Source organism: Numida meleagris, chromosome 4 (genome assembly GCF_002078875.1).
Source record: "Numida meleagris isolate 19003 breed g44 Domestic line chromosome 4, NumMel1.0, whole genome shotgun sequence".
In the NCBI taxonomy this organism is placed as follows: Eukaryota; Metazoa; Chordata; class Aves; order Galliformes; family Numididae; genus Numida; species Numida meleagris.
Genome location: NC_034412.1, coordinates 20,961,515 through 20,978,899, shown reverse-complemented (window position 1 = coordinate 20,978,899; position 17,385 = coordinate 20,961,515). Strand labels below are relative to the sequence as shown.

General features: G+C 56.1%; 1 protein-coding gene across 2 annotated transcripts; it reads left to right on the top strand.

Annotated features, from left to right (window-relative positions):
- ETV5 (ETS variant 5) lies at window positions 179–9,552 on the top strand. 2 transcript variants are annotated; one of them, XM_021395918.1, is made up of 13 exons: window positions 179–312; window positions 800–935; window positions 1,190–1,277; window positions 1,392–1,439; window positions 1,549–1,599; window positions 5,463–5,592; window positions 5,911–6,189; window positions 7,127–7,386; window positions 7,838–7,897; window positions 8,224–8,292; window positions 8,411–8,580; window positions 8,936–9,037; window positions 9,153–9,552. In XM_021395918.1, the coding sequence occupies exons 2-13, from the start codon at window positions 891–893 to the stop codon at window positions 9,372–9,374; spliced, it is 1,524 nt and encodes a 507-aa protein (XP_021251593.1). In that variant the 5' UTR covers window positions 179–312; window positions 800–890; the 3' UTR covers window positions 9,375–9,552. The 2 variants fall into 2 exon arrangements, with proteins under 2 accessions (XP_021251593.1, XP_021251594.1); XM_021395919.1 differs by lacking the exon at window positions 179–312 and having other exon boundaries at window positions 517–935.

Genomic DNA, 17,385 nt, shown 5'->3' with positions numbered 1-17,385 from the left:
CGGCGGAGCCATGCAAATCGCTCCGAGCCCATTGGCTGCCTTCCCCCCTCCCACCCCGCCGTTCTCAATGGTGCCCCGCTGAGAGGCGCGGGGGGGCGGGTCCCCGGGCGGCGCCTCGACCAATCGGCAGGCGCTGGCGGCATACCGCCGGCACCCCATTGGGCGGCGCCGAGGGTAAACAAGCGGCGCTAGGCGTGGCGTGGCGGGGGCTGTTGGCTCGGGAGCTGCGGGCCGGCGCAGAGCGGCAGCGCGGTGCCCGGCGCGGAGTTGCGGCGTCCCGGCACGCCCGGCCCCGCTCCCGGCCTGCAGCGGGTGAGCCCGCCGTGCCCAGTCGGCCGCGCGGGGCCTGGCGGCTCGATGCGGCTCGGTGTGGCGCGGCCCGGGGCGGGGGCGGTGCTTATGAATGGCGCGGGCCGCGCGGTGTGAATGGCGGGGGGCGCGCGCGAGCGAGGGCGCGCGCGGGAGGGGGAGGGAGTGAATGAGGAGGAGGAGGAGGAGGAGAAGGAGGAGGGGGGGGTGGAGTTTATGAATGGGACGCGCGGGGCGGCGTGGGAACGGGCCCGGCTGCGGCCCCGCGGTGCTGAGCGGCGGCAGGGACGGAGGGAGCGGGAGAGCGACGCAGAGCGGGGACGGGGCCGTCCCCACCTCCCCCCCGTGATGTCACGGCTGTTTCTATAGAAATTCAGTGACATCACGGCCTGGGGGGCCGCGACCCGCTGCGGGTCCCCCACCGGCACCCAGCCAGCCCTGAAGTGGCCCGATCCCGATTCTGATCCTGTCTCTGCCGCTCCCCTCGCAGCCTCGCGCCTGCCGGAGCTCAGGCGGGAGCCCCCTTCCCGGGCCGCCGTCGATGCTGAGCGTGCCGGGGGCACTGTCCGCTTCCCCGCACCATGGACGGCTTCTACGACCAGCAGGTCCCCTTCATGGGCCCCGGGGTAAGTCTGCCCAAAGCCCCCCCTCCGGGTCCCTTGAAACACCTGCTTGTGATCCCTCGGGGGCACCTTCCTTGGGGATGCCTCCCCTTGGTCCCTTTGGAGTGCCCTTCCCTTTGGTCCCCTTTGTGGACACCCCCTTTGGGGCAGGCACTTTCTGTTAGTCCACTTCGGGGCACGCCTCACTCCTTTTGAGGCACCCCCTTGGGTTCCCCATCTTTTTTGGGGCTGCCACCCTCACACTGTGGCTGTTGCAGAAATCCTGCGCCGAGGAGGGCCGAGGCCGGCTGGGCTCCGAGAGGAAAAGGAAGTTTTTGGAGACCGACCTGGCCCACGACTCGGAAGGTAGGCAGCACTGCAGGCCCCCGTGGGTCTGCTCCCCTTGGGGTAGGGGAGCCGCAAGTAGTGGCACATTTGGTCAGTGTTCTGTGGATGCATAAACCTCTCGCTGTGTTCCAGAGCTCTTCCAGGATCTCAGCCAGCTGCAGGAGGCCTGGCTAGCTGAAGGCAAGTCCTCATCTCTGCTTTTTGCTATGTAAAACCTCCCTGTGTGCATTTTTTGAGAGCTGAAAATGCTATAAAACTCCTTTTTTTTCTTTTCTTTTTTTTTCTTTAGCTCAGGTCCCCGACGATGAACAATTTGTCCCAGATTTCCAGTCTGACAACCGTAAGTAACTGTCCCGGTGTTTGCTCTGTGGGGTGGAGGCGTTTGAGTCCCTGCATGCAACGGTGTAGGGCCACTTCCCTGGGAAAGCGAGCAGCACCGAGCCCCTGAGGCCTCGAGACCCTCAGGAGGGGCAGCACGTGTGGGTCTGTGCAGCTGGGGCTCAGTGTCCTGCGTCTCATAAACGGGTAAATCTGGGCCAAACACAGGGAATGGTCCCTGCCTGAGCTCTGGGCTCCCCTGGGCCTCGCCGCTGCTTCGTAGTAATGTCGATTTCCTCCAAAATGCTGCTTTTCCTTTTCAAGTGGAAGCAAGAGCCCGTGCTGGGCTTGTCGGTTAGCCACAATCTCTGCACTCCTGCAGCTTTTTCCAGTCCTGGCCTCGTGCTGCTGGCGAGAGCCGACCCAAGCGGTGAAACTTGAGCTGCTTTAAGCAGCATTAATCGCTGGCAAGCGAGCGTGTTTAAAAGGAGGCCAGTGAAAATGCAGTCCCTCTTGAATTGCATAATAGAGAGAGAGTTGTTTCTTAGCCGCGGTTCACTGCCCGAGCCAGGGGCTGCCGCGCAGCTAATGGTGCGTTGTGCGTGTGCAGAAGGCTCTGGCTTTAAGGGCTCGAATGGGGTCGGGGGGCTCGGAGTTGTTACCTGGAGAACACGAGGAGCAGCCTGGTGCTGGGTTTGCAGCTCAGGCAGGCAGCTAGAGAACTTGAAGGAAATCAAATTTAGCCTGCAGTCGAACAGATTTTTCATTCCAGCTTTGTCACAGCATGCATCAGAGTATCTGATACTACAGTAAATGCATGTTAATTATTGCTCTTTGATTACTTCTGAATGGGAAGCTTGCCATTAAACTGTTCCAGACAGCCTGGGCTTCAGATGCGCCTTTTTTCCCCTTTCTCCCCTGAGATAAAAGGCAGAGCCCTGAGGCAGAGCCGCAGCCGCTGCTGCCATCCGCGCGCAGCCCAGCAGCTCCTGCTTGGAGCGGTGCAAACTGCAGCGTGCGTGGGAGGCTGGCTGCGGAGCCGAGCTGCTTCCAGCGCCTTTTGGCAGCCGCTGGCTTCCTTGTAACCTGAACGGCTCAGAGAGAAGAGAGAAACTTCTTTGGGTGATGCAGGGAGAAAAAGCATTTGGTCGAGGCTTTCAGTGAGCTCCTGCCGTGCTCATCCTGTGCAGCCTGGTGTCACTGGGGTCAAAACGATTTTGTCACCTGAAGGGTGATGTCCCTGCATGACTTCCTGCCATAATAACCTTCCTGGGGAGATGAAGCAAAGGTCTTCTCACTGGCTGGGGTGTTTAACCCCAGAATTCCCAGTGATGGCTGTGCTTGAAGGCGGCTGCCGTGGGGGCATGACATGGGAAGGGAGGACCCAGTGCCCCCATGCACTGTGCTGAGTGTCAGTGACACCCATCATTCCCACCTTGCTGAAAGCCCTGACGATGCACAGGCTGCCTGCAGAGTGGCTGATAAAACTCTCATGGGTCACAATGTCATGGCAGAAGTTGGGTTTGGCAGCATGCAGACAGGTGTTGGCCAACACATGGCACGTGTCCCCTGTCCTCTCGCCTGGCCCTGGGGAGGAGGGCATATGCCCAGCACCTTATCTGGGGCGGTTGTTTACATAGGTGCAGGGTGATAGGACTGTGCTGGGGACAGCGAGTGCTGGGGGTGTGAAGGTGCAGGGTCCCTCTTTTTGGTAGGGAGAATTTTTGTTCCCCCACATGGATGGCTCGCAGAGAAAGCGATGAGCAGGCTTTTTTTCCTTCTTCTTAGACACCCAAATGAAAGCAGGAGGATTGTTTCTGAGGAAGGAGCCCTTAAACAAGGGAAAGCGGGAGTGTGGCTTCTGTTTCTGACTCTCTCCTAGTGTGACCTTGGGTGCGTCCTGTGCCGGGGGGACATAGGGGCTGGCAGGGACTGGTGCCCAGGTGATGGCTGCAGCGGTGCCAAGGTCCCCAGCTGGTGCCTGCGCTGGAGCAGTGCTTGGGGCAGAGCTGCCAGCGAAGCTGCATCCTCCAGGCTTGTCACGTGCCTTCCAGCTTGGGGCTTAGGACTCAAAGCCCCACATGGCTTTGGGGTGTCACCTTCCCTGCTGGAGGTGTCAGCTCTTCGGTGGCATCTTGGGGCTGGCCTGGCTGGAGGTGCATTGCTGTCCCGCTCCCCCGGGCTCTGCCCATCCTGTGGGACCAATGCAGCCCACGAAAGGGCCATTTTGGGTGTCTCCCCACACCCACCCCTCCTTGTGGCCCCTGCAGGGCCGTGCTCACGTTCCCCAGCCCCCAGAGGCAGTGTGGTGCGGTGCTTCCCCCGGCAGCCGCTGGCTGTTATTTTTCTTTCTCCTAGCTCTTGCCAAAGGGCTTTCCGGCCTCGCCACCTTGCACAATCGCTCGGCTTTGAATGAACTTGGCGGAAAGGCCGAGCTCGGAGCGCAGCACGCCTGGCCCTGTGCTGTTTGTGTAAGGAATTCAAACGTTGCACAAAGTCCGGGCTTCTCCGCGAGGACAGCTGGTCTCTGTTATGATCTTAAGTATCGTTTCCCTTTTCTTGAATGGCAGCACTAAGCTCTGGGGAAATTTTTCTTTCTTTTTCTTTTTTTTTTTTTTCCCCCCTTCCAACCGCATGAATGGAGCGCTCCAAATTGTTTGTGAATGGAGGGTGGTGCCCACTCAGAGACTTTTTTTCAATGAATAACCAGACCCCATTGTGCGGCTGGCGGAAAAACAACCCGCTTGAACAACACGGAGACTGTTAGGGAGAAACATGCCTGTGATCGGCAGCTGGAGCCCTTCCAAAGCGCGTTCCCCTTCGCTTTCCTGCAGCGTCGCAGCCTCCACGCTGGCCCAATATGTGCTCAGGGAGAGCACAGGGGGAGCAAATCTGGCTCTGGGGGGGGGGGCTCCAGGCAGCGCAGGGGCTGTGCTTGCTCAGCCCGGGCTTCGTGTTTCAAATGCTCCTTTGGGTTTCTCCTGCCCTTGGTACCAGCTGCGCTGGGCTGCAGCGGGGGGAGAGGGGGGAGTCAGCAGCTCTTTAAAGGGTTTGACAAATTAGGGGAGCAGCTAATTACCTGGCAAGTTGTGAACAGTTGTCCTGGAGCTATTTGCTCCTTTCTGGTGTAGCTGGGCTGTGTTTAGACTTTGCATGAAGCTAATACTCCACTTCCGATTAGTGTTGTCTCTCCTGCTCAGGCATGATTTAGGTAAAGATCTCTGACGTGCTTTCCCTTTCCTAGAGCACCCGCTTTTAGAAATTAAAGAGGTTAAGCGTATATTACTCGGTTTAAAATATATATATAGTGAACAGGCTTGGGGCTGGGAAGGCTTTGGGTTTGCCCCTTGAACTCGTACAGTCATGGCTCCTGTCCCCCAGTGGTCCCGGCACTGAGCCCAGGACACACGGTGCTAGCTGCTGCTCACCACTTCTGGCTGGCTAATTTCAGGCTGGGTGCAGGTAAGCGTGTAGTGGCTTCCCCAAGTCTGAGTCTGGGTACACTCAGGGAAAGGTCCACGTGTGGCAGAGGGCAGCACTGCTGGGCTCATAGCTGCCTTGCAGGGGCTGGTCCAGGTGCACCTCTCATTGGTGGCTGCCCACATCCCTGTCACAGCCCATGCTCTGCTCCAACGCCTCATGAGAGGGAAGCAGTTCCCCTCTGTGGGCGATACCCAGGTGTCCCTATAGTCCTTGCTGCGGGGTTTTTGTGCTGTTGCAATTCTCTGATGCTCCCGTGCAGGGGATCAGCTCCTGGTTTCCAGCAAGGAGCACCCACGCGGCTGTTCCCCAGCACCCGTGACCTGTTCCCACGCAGCTCAGAGTCATGGCTGGAAGTCAGTGGTGCCCATGTCTTCCTCCTCCTCCTCCTCCTTCTTGTTGCAGTGGTCCTGCACGCCCCACCTCCGGCCAAGATCAAGCGGGAGCTACACAGCCCTTCCTCAGAGCTGTCGGCCTGCAGCCACGAGCAGGCTCTCTGTGCCAGCTACGGAGACAAGTGCCTCTACAACTGCTGGTACGTCCCTGCAAGCCCCTTTCTGACATCCTCTTGGTGGAAGCTGGCGATGGGGAGCGCCACATCAGCATTGCACTGCCAGCACCCAAAGCACTGGAACCGGGAGATTGGGGTCCCCTGTCTGGCCAGTCTGAGCCCCTTGCAGGTGGTCACACCACGAGGGCTGTTTCCTGATGCCAGTGGGTAGCGGTGGCCATGTCACAGGCGCTTGTCTCATGCGTCAGTCTCCTCCGCACTGTGCTTTCCCTGGGGCCGGCAGCTGTCCGACCATGTTAGCGTTGCCTTACCCTCAGCCCCTGTCTCCTCTCCCCGTTGCAGTGCCTACGACAGGAAGCCCCCTGCCGGGTTCAAGCCATTAACACCACCTGCCACGCCAGTGTCCCCCGCGCAGCCGGGCTCGTCCCTGCCACCGCCGCCGGCCACAGGAGTGCAGGCAGCTGCCCATGGCGGCCCGGCTGCCCCGCTGCGCAGCACTGCGCCAGCACCACACCTGCTGCAGGAGCAGAGGCAGCAAACCTTCGCCGTGCCGCGGCCGCCCCACCCGCCTGTGCACATGCCAAAGATGATGTCTGAAAACCAATACCCCACAGAGCACAGGTAAGGCTCGGTGGCCTCCGGAGGTGGGGACAGAGGTGGGACAGCTGTCCCTTTTTGCTGGGGCCGCGGTGAGTGTGAACCGCAGCACCTCTTCTGGGCTTGTAGACATCGGTGCTGTGGGCATGGTGCTCCCTATGGGAGCAGGTCCTGGGGCTGGATGCAGCGCACAGGGAAGGTCAGGCTGCATCCCTTCCTGGCACAGCAGCCAGCCCCAGTACAGAGCTTGGTTCTGGGCGACCTTGGAGCTATGCGGAGGGCTGGCTGCGACCCATCTGGAAGTGCCATACCAGCACAGGGCTTGGGTTTCACTCAGGAAGGGCAGGGGGACGCAGGTCGGAAATGGAGTAATCCCAGCCCGTCAGCTGGGAGGGATCTGGTTACAAAGCCGAGCGGCACACAGCGGCCCCGAAAGGAGTGGGCTCCCAGAGATGGCCTTTCACGGTGTTGCACCGTGCAGGGGACTGCAGCACCCCTCGGCCCACTCCTGTACCCCGCGCAGCACCAAGCCTCATGGGAGGGCACCAGCCCCTCGCTCCCAAAATAGTGCTGTTTGTACCCGGTTCAAGGTTTAATCCCAGGCAGATTAGCGGCCAACTGGCTCTGCGGCACAGCACAGGGGATTTGGCTTTGCGTCAGCACCTGCCCCGTTGCAGTGGCCCTGGGCCTCAAGCAGAACTGCCTCACCTGCTTTGAGCTGGCTTCATTTTTGTCTTACAGCGCTGATTTTTTTTTTCCCTTTCCTACACATACCCAAGCATCCCATAGGGTTCTTGTGTTACGTGAGGTGGATCTCCATCCCTTGGCTTAGGGTACCCAGCACCCTGCCAGGTGCAAGCCCAGGTGATGGCCATGCACTGCCCCATCCCAAATGGGGACAACGTAGCACTGGCTGAGGCCATGGGTGCCCCTTGGTGATGCCATGTCTCTCTGTTTCCAGGTTCCAGAGGCAGATGTCTGAGCCCTGCCACCCCTTCCCGCCGCAGCCCGGCATTCCAGGGGACAGCCGCCCTGTCTACCACCGGCAGCTGTCGGAACCTGTTGGCCCTGCCACCCCCCACCCCGCTCAGGGATTCAAACAGGAGTACCATGACCCGCTCTATGAGCATGCCGGCCCCAGCCTGCCTGGCCCCCCCGGGCATGGCTTCCAGTCCCCCATGGGTATCAAGCAGGAGCCCCGGGACTACTGCATCGACTCAGGTGGGTGGGGAGCGGGGTGGGCACACTGAGGCCTGGGCTCATCCTGCTGCAGCTCCTGGTGGCTGGCACCAGACTCCACAAGCATCACGGAAAATCCTCTAAGCGCCTTAAGGCCTAAAAATACCACAGCCTTGGGCTGGGGGTGGCCGTTCAGTGCAGCCGAGCAGATGGCCGGGAGGGAAGGGAGGTGGCCAGTGCTGGTGATGGGCAATTTCTGTTTCCCTTCATGTGTGGCCTTAATAATTTGGTGAAAATCTGAGCTGGTGTCAGTCACATTACACACAGTTGTACATGTGACTCCCAGCGCTGTAAATTGTACCATTTTTCCCCAGAGGTGGGAGTGGGGCTATGCAGCAGGTTGGGTGGAACAGGGCAGCATGGGGAGGTACGTGGGGTACTGCTTGGGGACAAGGATGCACCAGGCTTATGGCTGCCTCTGTTTCCCTTGCAGAAGTGCCTAACTGCCAGTCCTCGTACGTGAGAGGGGGCCTCTTCGCTGGCAGCCATGATGGTGAGAAATGGTAGATGGAGCCCACTGCCATGGCCCTTCCCTTTCCATCCCTCCCTCCTTCCCCTGGCAGCTTTGCTCCATACCCTGGAGCTCTCCCTGCAGGCATGGGAATGATGTGCCGGCCCAGCGTAATCCAGGATAACCACCTGAAATAGCTGCTAAGAGGGCTTTGGCAGTCCCAGCTCCTGGGGTGAGGGGAGGACAGAGCCATATCATAGGAAGGCCCGTGGCGGGGGCAGAGATGTCTGGGGAGGGGGGGCTGCTCCCAGCATGGGGGCCTGGACCTGGTGGGGCCCTGCCTTCATGGTGGGATGTTCTTCCCATAGGATTTACGTATGAAAAAGACACACGATTGTATTTTGATGACACGTGCGTGGTACCAGAGAGACTGGAGGGTAAGCAAGGGCCTGGTGGGGGGCACGCTTGGGCTCTGAGCTTGACGGTGCTGATGTGAGCTGGGCCTGAGGCCTGCTCCTGCCCTTGGGGCCTGGCTGAGCGGCCGTCTCACTGCAGGTAAGGTGAAGCAGGAGCCCACCCTGTACCGCGAGGGCCCTCCCTACCAGCGGCGCGGGTCGCTGCAGCTCTGGCAGTTCCTCGTCACACTCCTGGACGACCCTGCCAACGCGCACTTCATCGCCTGGACCGGCCGCGGCATGGAGTTCAAGCTGATCGAGCCCGAGGAGGTACGGGTCGGGTATGAGGCCGCAAGGGCAGGCCCTTCCCTCCTTTGCAGGCAGTGCGGAGGAGGTAGCCATTTGGGAAACAATTGAGAGCAGCTGTGGTCATTACCCATAATATCCCCAACACTGTGCATGGAAATTGTGGTTTGGAAGCAAATTTTGGCAGGCTCCCCTCATCAGATGCCTCTTGATTAGGCCTCCAGCTCTGTGCGGGCTGTGCTGCGGCAATGCAGTGGGATTTGGAGGGGATGGGGGAACGCCCTGGTAGTGTGAGCAGCACCCTGAGGCAGGCAGAGTGCTTGTGCAGTTTGGCTTGTTTGGGGCACCCGTGCCTGAACACAGATTTCTGTCCCCACAGGTAGCACGGCGCTGGGGCATCCAGAAGAACCGGCCAGCCATGAACTACGACAAGCTGAGCCGCTCCCTGCGCTACTACTACGAGAAGGGCATCATGCAGAAGGCACGCGGCCCTGTGCCTCTTCTGGGCACCCCCAGCGCACAGCACAACAGGGTGACCCTGCTGTCACTCCAGCCGAGCTCCTCATTTCTGAAGCTCATGTTCTCTCTGCTTTCAGGTGGCCGGTGAGCGGTACGTCTACAAGTTTGTGTGTGATCCCGATGCCCTCTTCTCCATGGCGTACCCCGACAATCAGCGTCCCTTCCTGAAAACGGAGCCTGACTGCCACGTGAGCGAGGAGGACACCCTGCCGCTGACGCACTTTGAGGACAGCCCGGCCTACCTGCTGGAGGTGGAGCACTGCGCCAGCCTGCCCTACGCGGAGGGCTTTGCCTACTGATAGCTGGCTGGCAGAGCGACCAGCGCTACCATGTCCGCTGTGGGCCAATAAGGGCAAGGGTTTTGTAAGGAGTATTTTTTGCCATTTCTTTTAGAAACGAAACACACAAAAAAAAAAAGAAAAAAAAATATGAAATGCGTGCGCGCACACACAAACTGGCCTTTACCTTTAAGCGCAATTGGAGGAATCTATAACACCCAGTGTGTGTCAGCGCTAAGCTCGCAACCTTACTGTCCAAGGGCTAGTGTGTAGGACTGCCCGTGGCTGGCGCCGAGCATCCCGCAGCTGTTTTGGGGAGCTGGGAGCTAAGCACCAAGTCTCTGACCCTGGCCACGCTTCTCATGAGCATGCGATGGCTGATGGCTTCAGCAGCGCCTGTGGGACTGGTCTAGACGGTGTGACTGTAGCGACTTGTCACGACAATCTGCTTTGCATCGATCACAATACGCGTAGCTGCCTTGTGTGTTGGAAAGGGCTTTGATTTGCACAGACGAGGGGGTGTTGGGGGGGCTCGGCGCCCCGGGGCTGATGCGTGTGGTGTCCCACCCCAAGCTGGAGGAGCCTTCTGCCTTCTTCCCAGACACAACCTCCCCATCCCTCCTTGTTCCCAGCAAGCATTACTCTCCAGTATAACAATTTGTCAGCCTGCCCCGCTCCTTTCCACTTCCCCATCACTTCTCCCCAGCTCAGGCTGTATGCGATGGGTTTCGTTTCACAGGAGGGGGCTGTGAAACCTCCCTTTTTTTTGGGGGGGGGGGGGGAGGGAGGATGGGGGATGTTTTAGGGAAAAAAAGATTTCTAACTGATTTTTGTAGATTTTTTTTTTTGTATTTTAAGGCAAAACTATTTTCTGCAGCCCAGCTGCTGTGCCGATGCCCCTGCAGCTCACTGGGCTGCCTGCTGAAGTACCTGGTCCACTCCATTTCACTGCTCATAGCCTTGCCCCAGGGGCTCTGCACCCCTCTGCGCATAACAGGGCCGGGCTGGGGGCCCCTTCCCTCCACAACTCCCTACACTCCTCCACCTCTCATATATACGTCTCTGCATCTCCCCCACCCCTGATGGCTACATGTTTTTGTTGTAAATGCTGTATAGGAAATTTTTTCTCATCCTTAGTTAGCTTCGTTTGGATTGGGTTTTTTTGGTGGTTGTTTTTTTTTGGGGGGGGGTGGTTTGTTTTTTTTTTTGGTTGTTATCTTTTGTTTTGGGACTGATTCATTCTTTTTCAGGGGAAGTATGAAGATTAACCCCTGCAGGCTGGCTGGTTGTCCCTGCAGTGCGCGATGTGCCCAGTACCGTCAGGAAGCGGTGATTGCAGGCACTGTGCCTTGGGGATCACTGTGAGCATTTGCTCAGTGCAGAGGGGGTTAATCTGAGGACTGATTGAAATAACCTTTACTCAAGCAGGGCTATGTATCTCCTGCAAAGCCACATTGCGTTCTGTACTGTGTACAATAAAGAATCTTGCTTTCTGTTCCTCCCAGGCTGTGCTTTGCGTGTGCTGCCAGATGCTGTACTGGAGTTTTTCTAAGGGGCAGATGACAAGCTGGGGACTTCTCACCCTGCTTTGGAGTAGCATGGGGTCTGTGCCTTCCTGCTCATTCCCATCTTTGGGACTTGCAGTATTTTCACAAAGCTGCATCTGGCAAGAAGATCCGCTCTGATGGGGACTGTTTGTCCCCAGCACGGTGCAACTTAATATTGCTGCTTCTGAGCGGTAGGTACAGCCACGTCTGTCCCCTTCACTCACCTCTGGAAACCTGAGACCCCACCAAGGGCACTGGGAACTGGAGCACAGCTCACAGCAGTGGTTTTCCTCAGGCTTTTAACAGCCAGCAAGCTAAATAAGCTGCACCATGAAGATTAAACCCTAGGCTGTCTGTGTGGGGTTGCTCCATGAGGACTTGATTTGGGTGAAGGGACTTCATCACTACTGCCAGGCTTGAGAAAAGCTCGAAGGTGCTGGGAGTGCTGCATCATCCCTAAAGGCATCTCCTTGATGCCCGGAGGGCTGATGGCACCCAGCTGTGTTTTGGCAAGCAAGTCCACCATGAAAGCCCCAGCAACACTCAGGTGCGTGCTCATGGGAAGGAGCAGCCAGAGGATGCTGCAGCAGAATGTTCCCTGGTACGCTAGCATTTTGGGAAGAAGTGGCCTTGCGGTTGTGTGGCAAAATGTAACTCCCAGCAGTCTGGACGGAGCATTTTCCAAGTGCATTCTTTGTCTAAGCATACACACGTGTACAGATGTACATCCTTTTTGCCAGGCCTCTTGCTGAAAAGCTCAGCCCCAGACACTGATGCCCAGTAATCCCATGTCAATGGGGATTGCAGCGGACCAAACGCCAGTGCTGAAGGCAGAGCAGAGGAAAACCAGGGTGCAAGCAGATGGCCCTGGGGCAGTGGGATCTGAACCTGGGGAACAGCAAGTGTGTGGGACTAACACAAGCATTCCACGTGTCACAGTGTAACTCCCAAGAAGACCCCCATGACTCCCTCTTGCTTTGTCAGCTGCAGTTTGGGCTGTATCAGGACAGGATGGAAGGGCCTGAAGCCCTGATGGTTTGACACCATGCTGTTTTTTTAATTACTCACATACTCAAGAATTACTCAAGAATTTGGACCTTGAATTTGCAGACCCCTGGGAGCAGTGCCTTGCCCCTCCATCTCACATGCCCACCTGCCTCCTCCTGCTGGGTAAGAGCTTGGTTTCACCAGACTCATAGTTCAAAAGCTGCTCAGATGTGAGGCATGTGTTCATAATTGCCTGGAAAAGTGGAGACCACAAAGAAGAGAACATCACCACAGCCCTACGCACATTCATAATTTACCAAGTGCATTTTCTGCTCTCCCCATCTCAGGATATAGCTGGGCTGGAAATTGTTCAAAAAGCAATAGATAGCCGAAGGTCTGCCACGGCTTGTGTAGGGAAGCATATAAATAGACCAGCACTTCCATCTGCAACCTGATTTGTGGCTCAGGAAACTTCACATTTAATAGCCCACAATGGAGTTTTCCATCCCCGAGTGGAAAAGCATTAGCGGGAAGCACCGCTGGCACTGCCTCAGTGATCCCCATCTCCCAGCTGCAATGGCATTGTGTGAACCCTTAGCACAACAGAACATCCTGAACGATCTTGTGCACCCAGATTGGTTGTGTTTATGCCCAGGCTCCTGGTGCTCAACTTCACACCCCACCAGACACACGGAGCAGGAGTACCTCACAGGGAAAAGAAACCTCCTCCTCTGCACCATCAGGAGGAATGCAGGGGCTGCACGGCTGCTTCTGTGTGCCTGAGTTCTCTGATGCTGAGCTTCCACCCACTTACACTACAATAAGCCACTAAGTGGCTTTTGAAACCATTAGGCAGCTGCTGCATGCAATGCGCACCATGCAGCACAGGATGCTCTGTCATCCTGCAGTCCCTGAGTAGGCACATTTTGGATAGGCCAACACGAGCAGGTTCCCTAGGATATGATATTTTTCTCTCTACATGGGAAAGCTCAGGAAAAATCTGAAAAGGGCACTGAAAATAGGCAAGATGAGGTACCAGGGTGGGGGGGAGGAAGGAGGCAGTGGGGCTGGGGCCACGCTGTGCTCATGGGCGAAGCCAGCTGGGCACCTGCTTGCAGGAATCTCTTTTGGAAAATGGACCCAGGCTTGCAGGACTCTTTTGGAAAAGCTCTTGTTTCTTGGCACTGTCAGAGCCAGGAGAGGGCGGCAGCAGCCCAGCCTGCAGCAGCCCAGCCTGCAGCTCTGATCCCCATTCCAACACAGCATTTTTTTCTCCCCCCAAGAAAGCCAGGAAAGAAAAGCAACACATGTAGGCGGCAAGCAGAAGGCAGAAACCTGCTGGGCAGGGCAGCAGTACTCACTTTATGCTCAAAATTGTTTGCTTGCTTTGTGGAAGGGGAAAGAAAATTATCATTCTTTGAAATCAGTTTAGAGACACAGGGATACCCATAGCAGTTTTTCAGACTTTTGATATCCCTGGAGCTCTTGTAGCTTCACTCAGATCACTGCACATTGAGATACGGGCACTGTGTTCCTCTCCTGGCTTCTCCACACAGCCTCACCATCACTTGGGCTCAACTGACTTCTTTAAGTTTTGGGTTTTTTCGTACTTCACACCCTCCAAAATCACAGCAAAGCTAAAATTGTGGCTTACTGATGCCATTGTTCTGAAATGAGTCACTAGAAAGGAGCCTGGTAAACTTTCTAGACATATCCTGGTTGCTTGTCTCTAAATATAATGACACAAAAGAACAGCTTGCACGTCATTGGGCTTCAGCCTGCATGTACCTTGGGTTCTGTTCCACTCCCACCTCGTCACCATGTGGGCAACCAGCCCTCTTCCCCCCATGTTTGGATGGAGGCCCTGTCAGCTGGCTCTGATACCTTCCTTTTGTTGTACCTCCCACCAGCACCTCTTGCATTTCTCCATCTGCCATGGAGCAGGTTCACCGGGGTGGGGGTGGGGGGGGGGGGAAAGGGGGTTCTGCTAAGGACATCCACACTTCCTATTGGAATGTGTTGGAAATGCTGCTGTGAGCTTTGGAACATGAAGGCACTGGGCTAATGGATGAAATCATAGAATTAGCTAGGTTGGAAAAGACCTACAAGATCATCCAGTCCAACCATCCACCTACCACCAATAACCCCACTAAACCAGGTCTCTCAACGCTATATCTGAATGTTTCTTGAACACCTCCAGGGACGGTGACTCAACCACCTCCCTGGGCAGTCCATTCCAGCGCCTGACCACTCTTTCAGAAAAGTAGTATTTCCTCATGTCCAGCCTAAATCTCCCCTGGTGCAACTTGAGGCCATTCCCCCTCATCCTGTCACTAGTTACAAGAGAGAAGAGGCCGACCCCCAGCTCACTACAACCTCCCTTCAGGTAGTTATAGAGAGCGATAAGGCCTCACCTGAGCCTCCTCTTCTCCAGACTGAACAATCCCAGCTCCCTCAGCCGCTCCTCATAAGGCCTGTGCTCCAGACCCCTCACCAGCTTCGTCGCCCTCCTCTGAACACGCTCCAGGGCCTCAATGTCTTTCTTGCAGTGAGGGGCCCAAAACTGGACACAGTACTCGAGGTGGGGCCTCACCAGGGCTGAGTACAGAGGGAGAATGACTTCCCTACTCCTACTGGCAACACTATTTCTGATACAAGCCAGGATGCCATTGGCGTTCTTGGCCACCTGGGCACACTGCTGGCTCATGCTCAGCCGAGCATTGACCAACACCCCCAGGTCCCTTTCCTCCACACAACTTTCCAGACACTCTGCCCCAAGCCTGTAGCATTGCCTGGGGTTGTTGCGGCCAAAGTCCAGGACCCGGCATTTGGTCTTGTTGAACCTCATCCCATTGGCTTCAGCCCAGAGATCCAGCCTGTCCAGATCTCTCTGTAGGGCCTCTCTACCCCCAGGCAGATCGACACTTCCTGCCAGCTTGGTGTCGTCTGCAAACTTACTGAGGGTGCTCTCAATGCCCTCATCCAGGTCATCAATAAAGATATTGAAGAGGAGAGGCCCCAGCACCGACCCCTGGGGAACACCACTCGTGACCGGACACCAGCTAGACTTAACTCCATTCACCACCACTCTCTGGGCCCGGCCCTCCAGCCAGCTCCTTACCCAGCAAAGGGTGTACCTGTCCAAGCCACAGGCTGCCAGTTTCTCCAGGTGAATACTGTGGGCGACAGTGTCAAAGGCTTTGCTGAAGTCTAGGTAGACCACATCAACAGCCTTTCCCTCATCCACCAGGTGGGTCACTCGATCATAGAAGGAGATCAGGTTGGTCAGTGGTCTTCAGTCTTGCCCAGAGAGGTTGTGGGTGCCCCATCCTTGGAGACATTTGAAGCCAGGCTGGATAGGGCCAGGCTCATTTAGTGGGTAGAAACCCAGCCCATGGCAGGGGGGTAGAACCATGTAACTTTGAAGTCCCTTCCAAACCAACCATTCTATGACTCTATGATTTAGCTTTCATCTGGAACTCCCCCCACGCACAAGCTAGGTGTCACCTCCTCCATCCGTCATTCCTTTCCCATTAGCATCATGGGCTGAGGGTGGAAGGAGCATCACTGCCTCTCAACTCCTCCCAGCTAGTGCTGCACTCATACCAGAAGATAGGAGGCACTGCCAGGCTCACAGCCAGGCTGCAGAAACTGCAAGGGCCATGAGGCACATGCACCACAGACCCCACCTTTCGTTTCCACCAAAATGATATCAAGTTTCTTAAGGTCACCAAGTCAAAGGGAACTGTGTATTCTTGCCACATGAGAAAAACCAATGCACAGAATTAGCGTCACTGTAACTACTTTGAACTTCTCCTTCCCAGCACATTGGGTTTCAGTTTCCTTCTGAAGTCAGAGACAACAGTCAGATACAGGGCTCATGGAAACATGCCTGTAATGCTATAACACAATGGAAGGCGCAGCAACGGCAGCATAGCAGCAAAGTCCTAGACTGCAGCAAGTGACGATATGCTCAAATGCAACAGCCATAAACAAAGGAAAGAATCTACTTACCCTTAGAATGCTTCAGGCACCCAGGAATCTCCAGCAAAATCCCCTCACCTCCACTGCCAACCCTTAAATGAGGTCTGGGAAGGGGTGGATCCTGGCTCCACTCCTTCTGGTCACTCAGGTACATTGCATGCACCTCAGCTCCCCTGGGTTGGTCCTGCCTTCCCACCAGGTGCCCCATCACTGGTTCAAGCCATGACTTAGCTTATATTCTACAGTGCCCTGCATGCAGGGCATACATGAAGCATGGGACACCCCCTGCACAGCTTCCCATGAGTTTAGCTTTGTGTTGACATCAGCTTTTGGACAGGAACGGGTGTGGAAGCACTGACATTTGTTAGCTTCACTTTTTTTTTTTTTCTTTGTAAATGAGAGTTTTCATCCCCCAGGTGAGAGGATTTGACAAGATCTAGCCCGATGGCCTGATAATTTTTTTTTTTTTTTACTTGAAAACTGCTGATTTTTTGCAGCACCGTTGAGACACGTCCTGGGCTGCATGCCTGCAGGCGGTGGAGGCTTACAGGTATGCCTACGTATTCGGGTGAGCATTTCAAGATGATTTCATGCCTTTGTCATGGAGAAGCCATAAATGGCCACAATCAGCAATATGATCACACCTTGAAGCACACAAGCCAGCCATAGGGCATTGTAGGTGAAAAGGAGAATGGAACAAACAGAGGAAGTTCAGAAGGGGCTGAGGAAGTGGAGCCCCTGTAGGGCTGCCAGAGTGCGGCTGGCACCATGACGAGCATCACCTGGGCTTCCCTAGGGAACATCAGCAGCCACCTGAGCCAACACAGTCAGTAACAGATTGTGAAAGATAGCAATTCTCCAGCTTTAATGTGGTGTGCACTGCAGGCGCGTAACAGGAGTGCCCCGTTCCTGATGCTGGTTGCTGGTGATGGAGCTGTCAGATGGCCATGTGATTTTTGGCCTGGTTTCCAGAAGGAAACAAAGCTCAAGCAATCATGTTCCATCTTGCAGTTCCCTCTACAGCCTTCAAATGGAGGCTGGCTCCAGGTCCTGCTTCCAGGAGACGTCTTTGTGCACAGACACAGCCAGCGGGGAGGAGAAACTTGGGGATTTGTCCCTGGGGGAGAACAGAGAGCAGCTGCAAGCGCCCGAATTCCTCCTTAGCAGAGTGTCTGTGTTGAACTCCCCCTTCCCTTTATCCAGCTGCGTGGGCTCAGCAATGCTGTAGCAGTAATGTCATTTTTATTCCCATACAACATGGTCTGGACGACAACGTACACAGCCGAAAGGGCTGGTCAAGTATTTGAGCTTTGACTTTCGAGGGGAAAGAAGAAATCTGTCATGCTGTTGCCTCCAGCAAGCAACATATGGAAAAGGCCAGCTCTGCAGATGAAGAAAAAAAAAAAAGAAAAAGATGGCATTGAGAAAAGGGTGTATTTGGGACAGAAGGCAGTCCCAGCAGCGGCCGGCAGCCCAAGGGAGCTCCGCAGCCAGCTGCTAAGGGACCCAGGAGC

Bases quoted from the DNA above. Each gene is read 5' to 3' on its own strand.
- ETV5 (XM_021395918.1), top strand. From the start codon at position 891: ATGGACGGCTTCTACGACCAGCAGGTCCCCTTCATGGGCCCCGGG. The intron at 1,600-5,462 runs GTAAGTAACTGT...TTCTTGTTGCAG, and splicing joins AGATTTCCAGTCTGACAACC to TGGTCCTGCACGCCCCACCT. The intron at 6,190-7,126 runs GTAAGGCTCGGT...CTCTGTTTCCAG, and splicing joins CAATACCCCACAGAGCACAG to GTTCCAGAGGCAGATGTCTG.